Genomic DNA, 6,000 nt, shown 5'->3' on the forward strand with positions numbered 1-6,000 from the left:
TTTGTGCTGAACTGTGAAACTTTCAAAATGGACACGATGAAAATCAAGCGTTGGATTTCGCTTCAGAATCTTTTTAGTTAGGTGTCAACCATGAACAGATTGTATCTTATCACACAAGCAGATGGAACAATACCATTGCTGGTTTTTTTAAACCAGTTCAAACATTAATTACTGTGTGTACCTTTTCATTGGTGTCATATTATACCAAGTACCTGTGGCTAGATTAAGACAAGCAAATTAGGCTTTTCAATTAGCAGCATTTGCTTCGCAGGTATGTACCTCGGGTCCCTTCTGTACAAAAGACTGTAAGGTAGGTGCTGGGGGGGGGGGGCAGTCATAGAAAGAGGTCAGGCAAAAAACTGGCCTTCAAAGATCTTAAAAGCCTGTGGAGCTAATCAAACATTCCCACAAATAATTATACTCCTGCGTGGAAGTGTAATGAAAGTGTGCCTTCAGAGAGGTTTAGAAGATGTGTTCAAAGAATCTTAAGAGAGGGATGACTTAGGGATGGGAAGATCTAAGACAGCTTATGGAAGAGGGGGCCATTGACCTGGACATGGATGGACAAGTCCCATTTGGATGCACAGAAACTCAAAAGAAGAACATTTCCAGAGAAGGGACTCTTAACAAAAGCAGGACATGTTTAGGTGTGAGGTGGTGTTATTTGGTTGTGCTAGAGGGAAAGAGAACAATAGAACATGAGAGTGAAAAGGCAGTCCAGGCAGAGGACAGCGGTCATGGAATGATGTGGAGTGTCCTGGGAATGGGAAGGAGTCTGTTATGGCCAGAGTGTTCTTGGAGTGAGAGGGGCTGCAGGTCAAGCCTAGAAAGGAAGGTTGCAGACAAATTTCTCAGGGAATTGTGTGCCTAGTTAAGGAGTTTGGTGTTTATCCTATACAGACATAGAAACCAACAGAGGGTTTATGAGTAAGGTAACTGTGGGCAGGATGAAGCATAGGCTAGCAGGAGTCAGCAGGCTTTTTCTGTAAATGGCCAGATCGCAAATATTTCAGACTTTGTGGACTACATATGATCTCTATCACATGTTCTTTGATATTTTTTCCTTCCCCCTTCCTTCCCCCCCTTCCCCCCTTCCTTCCTTCCTTCCTTCCTTCCTTCCTTCCTTCCTTCCTTCCTTCCTTCCTTCCTTCCTTCCTTCCTTCCTTCCTTCCTCCCTCCCTCCCTCCCTCCCTCCCTCCCTCCCTCCCTCCCTCCCTCCCTTCCTTCCTTCCTTCCTTTTTTTTCCTTTTTACCATCTTCTAAAAATATAAAAACTCTTCCATGCTCCTCTGGCCACACAAACAAGCCTCAGGCTACCTCTGGCCCTCTGGCCATGAGAAGAGATAAGTGGCAGGTAAGGTGGGAAACAAAGCAATTGTGCAGAGAGCAGAGGAGGGTCTGGCCTAGGGCAGTGGTGGTGCAGGCAGTGGTGAGGAGATGCAGGGGAATACATCTGAAATGCAATTAGTTACTCTCAACAATTGTTTGGCTAATAGATAATTAGGAAGAGAAGGGCAAAAAAATTGGGTGCAATTCTGAGCCTTCTTGCTTGAGAGACTAGGTGGTACTGGTATCATTTATCACCGAGACTCTAGAGGAGCTTGGAGAGAAGGTGCAGAGAAGTTGATGTATCCATGGGTCATCCAGGGAAAGGGTACCTGGGGAGAACTGTCTCTATGGGTCTACTGCCCAGTTTCCTCACATTTGGAACGTGTGCTTCGGAGATAACAGATTTGAAAGGATGGAATATCACAAGACACTATAGGACAGGAAAGAGCTGGTCCTTAGGAACCCTGAACTGGCCGTGGTGGATTTGGGATGAGTTGGAGAAGGTGAGACCAGAGCAGGAAGACCAGAGAGGAAGTTCTTGCAATAACCTGGGGAAGAGGAAATCGTGTCTCAGATTGAGTAGTGGCAGTGGAACAAAAAGAGGTGACAGATGAGAAAGGTGGCGTGGGGCAGAATCCCGAGGACTTGGCTCTGGGCACATGCAAGAAGAAAGAGGCGCCTTCTGTGATCCCCTACCTCGAATTCCAGTGTCGTGGGATGACGCGGCCTCCATCCTGTTCTCTTTCTGATTCTTGTTTGAGAAACCTAGCTAAGCGTCTGAAGTACTCACAGAGTGTATCGTCTGACTACTTTGGTAGTTTTCAGTTTTGCAAATAATCCTACTTTATAGTGTAGTGGAGGACAGCCATGTCCCACCTGCAAAAACCTTTACGTATTCTCCCTTAACAGTGAAGGGAAATTCAGAAGGAGTAGAACACTTGAGGAAAGAGTTTAAAACGATACAAGATTTTGGAACTAGGATACATCTTAACCAAGGGCTTTAAAACTGTCTATAAGCTAGGGTAAGCTGTCAATCAGGGTAAACTTGCATGTTGCCGGCCTCCCTGCAATTCGCTACATTGGATCCAAACAGTTGCTTGTGGCAGTATAGCAGCAGATCTTCCTTAGAAGTAAGTGTAAGAGCCAATGAGATACAGTAACTGCACACCTGCCTTCCCAGTGCATTAAGCTGCTGTGTTAAACACATACGTAACCCCTCTGTCCACACTGTGCACTCACTCTAACACTCGAGATGCTTGGCAGTTAGACTAGACAGGGCACCAAACCTTTTTTTTGTCTGTTTGGCAATTAACCATTCACTGGCTTTTTTTGTTGTAACATGCACTTCCTTTCTCTTGTTTTCATTCAAGCTGTGTACGCCATGGAAATTAATGTGGAGAAAGACAAACAAACAGGAGAGACCAAGATTCTCTCTACATCCACCATTGGCCCAGAGGGGGTCCACCAGAGAGGAGTCAAAGTCTATGAGGATGGTACCAAAGTAGTGTATGAGGTGCGCTCGGGAGGCACCATAGTAGAAAACGGAGTGCACAGATTAAGCTCCAAGGATGTAGAAGAGCTTATTCAGAAGGCTGGACAATCAAGCCTAAGAGGAGGGCCCGTGGCAGAAAGGATTGTGCTTGCAGATGGGAGCCTCAGCCACCCTAAGGACCACGTGCTCTGCAAAGAGGCCAAGTTAGAAATGGTCCATAAGTCTAGGAAAGATCCCTCTCCCGGGAACCCAGGGCAGCGGGCCCAAGCGCCCAGCACTGAAGGGCCGCAGGCAAACCTGGATCAGCCCGTCACCATGATTTTCATGGGCTACCAAAACATCGAGGACGAAGAGGAGACTAAAAAGGTGCTAGGCTATGACGAAACCATCAAGGCCGAACTGGTCCTCATTGACGAAGACGACGAGAAGTCCTTGAGGGAGAAGACCGTGACGGACGTATCCACTATTGACGGGAACGCAGCCGAGCTCGTGTCTGGGAGGCCGATCTCAGACACCACAGAGCCCTCGTCCCCAGAAGGGAAGGAAGAGAGCCTGGCCACAGAGCCAGCCCCAGGTACCCAAAAGAAAAAGCGCTGTCAATGCTGTGTTGTCATGTGACCACTCCTTTCTCCCCCTTTCTTCGGGCGGCCTCTGGGCCCCCCACCACTTCCGTAGACCTCACTGTACCACTAGCTGCAATACTGTGAACTGGAAGCCAGCACCTGCCTGCCTTGCAGTGGGATTGCTCTGATCTCTCTTACCCCCCCACCCCCGCCCCCCGCTTTCATTTTTCTCCAGTTCCCTCCCCTCAGAGACAACGTGCATGTGTGTGCTCCATTCTTTCCAAGAACTTGCTCTTCCTCTCAACCTTTCCTTGTGTCTTCAAGAGTGAACCGGTTCCTTACTGCTCGATCGGAACGGACTCTCCACGGCAGCGAGTTCTCTAGTAGCCTTAATCCACTTGCCTGGAACCGAACGCAGTGGCCCCGGGCTCTCGTTTCGTAGCGTGTTCCTATGCTGTACTCACACGTCGCCACGTCGCTGGTGTCTCCCTCGCCTCCCTTGCTGTGGATCTTTGCTTTTATTATATCATGTGTGGCAAAGCGCTGTTGGCTCTAGCCGGTTGCTAGCGTAGCCCAAAGTGGACCTTCCTTAGTCTGTGCCATCTAGGGTGATGCTTTCTGCTGCCTTACGTAAGCTTCCAGATTTCAGTATTGTGCATCTCTGGCTTTCCTTCTGTTACACCTGAAACGAAGCTGATGTAAAAGGAAAGGACCCAGGGCTTGTCACAGCAGGAACGTAGGGACTGATTTCCCCAACCTGCCCAGCAGCAGCTGTCCCTCATTCATGGCTTAACTGGTGGACCCTTTATATAAGAAGCACCATTTTTTTTAATTTTCTAAGGACGTGAAACAAACCTTGTTTTCAGCATTGGTAGTGATCTCCAAACTTAGGCAAGTCCACGAGCCTTGCTTCTGTTCTCTCGAAACAGCGTAAATTTTTATATTGTTTTCTTTTTCACGGATATTTTCTGATCATGTTCATCTCTTTTCAACGAAGGGATCATTTTGGGGCGTATCTCTGCAGTGACCATATTTCTAGAACAGTATTTCTGACCTACAGTGGGGGCTCTGGTTCTCCCACTACATTGTGGATGGTGCTGTAACTGAATTTCCTATTCATCTCACCTGCCCAGTTGATTACAGAGCCTTACTTCTGGACTCTTTTCTTTCTGTCCCCACGAGAAAGAGAATGTTTCCCATAACGTCAGCATGTAGGTTTATCCACCTCTCAAAATAAATTTTAAAATGTAAAAAGAAAAAGAAAAAAAAGTAAAAGGTTAAGAAAGACCTGTCTGAGATTCTCAACAGTAGGTGCTTAAGTTCATTCCACAAACACTGATTGGATTGAGTGGCACATAGCTGAGCTTCTTAAAGCACGTTTCTTAACCTTCTGGAGATTTCAGAACATCAAAGAATAGTTTTTATCTAGAACACAGTGAGCAATTCTTTAAATAAATTCTTAACACTCCCCCAAAGCAAATAGCCACACACAGAGTAAAACCAAAGGGAAGCAATTTAATAGCATAATCATATAGTAATGAAATAAAGATGTAACATTTTAACTGATTTTAGTAACAGAGATAACTTAACTTTAAGTTACTTGCCCGAATGTTAATAGCATTGTTGCAACTCACTGGCAAAATTGTCTGTGTTTTATAGAACATAGTTTCTAAAAACACACAGTAAGACATACCGTATCAAGTCTAACTTCTGTAAAAAGTAGATGAGAAAAAAAATAAGGTAGCCTTGAGAGAATTTGACTGCAGAACCAACTAAATTTGCCCTAAATAGCTTTCTCAGTGCTAAATCTATTAGTATTTTTAATTTCGTGGCTTGAAATTATATGTATTCTAATCAAAAAGAAAAAATACTTTTTATTGTTCAAGGTTAATTTTTCTCTGATAATTACACTTTAATGAGCACAGAGTGAGGCATTTTATCACCAATATGTAAACATAATAAGTGAAAGAAGGGAAACATAAAGGAGCTAAGTTTGCTTTCTAAGACGATTTCATCCATGGCTTGGTTTTGAGCAGTTGAGGGAATTATCTCTAAATCTCAGGTTCACTAAAGCAGCTGCAATTGAATAAACCTGTTCTGTTACCTAGAACTAATACCTGGTTTTCCTGCTCCTCAGTAAATGGCCACTACAGCATTATTTAAATGTTGAATAAAATGACATGCCAGATAAACCTATTTACATAGAGAAGAAAAAAAAACCAGTTTCAATGTTTGGGACAATCTGTTATTTTAATAATTTATTTAAGAAAGAAAACACTGAAAGTTTACCATAGCTTATCTTTCTTTTCTTTTCTTTTTATTCCCTTGGGGATTAAAACCAGTCACTATGAGTTTTTTCCAAGCACAGTTAATGAGTGGAAGGGTGGAACTCAGAAGCCTTGGGCTTGCTGGCTGATAACCTGAATGGGTCTCCTAGGACAGACCTCCCTGTGGGGCCCGCCCTTCCTCCCAGAAGTGAACCCGTTTCTCACGAGGAAGCTGACCTGCGGCCCCCACTCCAGCACTGTACCGAAGACCTGAGCGACCAGTGATAACCTGCACTCTCACTCACCAATTGTTACTATAGGGATTAGCCGTTCATACGAATTAGCGTGC

At 44.9% G+C, this 6,000-nt stretch overlaps 1 protein-coding gene across 2 annotated transcripts in view; it reads left to right on the plus strand.

The window, feature by feature from the left end:
- PALM2AKAP2 (PALM2 and AKAP2 fusion) overlaps positions 1-5,311 on the plus strand; it is a 112,074-nt gene extending 106,763 nt beyond the window's left edge. For both annotated transcript variants that reach the window (XM_087822817.1, XM_087822818.1), the window contains one exon: positions 2,700-5,311. In XM_087822817.1, coding sequence (XP_087678943.1) covers positions 2,700-3,439 — 740 coding nt within the window. In that variant the 3' untranslated portion in view covers positions 3,440-5,311. The remainder of the gene's footprint in view (positions 1-2,699) is intronic.
- Positions 5,312-6,000: the final 689 nt, after the last annotated feature.

The sequence above is a fragment of the Miniopterus natalensis genome, chromosome 12, assembly GCF_054644295.1.
Source record: "Miniopterus natalensis isolate mMinNat1 chromosome 12, mMinNat1.hap1, whole genome shotgun sequence".
NCBI classification, from domain to species: domain Eukaryota; kingdom Metazoa; phylum Chordata; class Mammalia; order Chiroptera; family Miniopteridae; genus Miniopterus; species Miniopterus natalensis.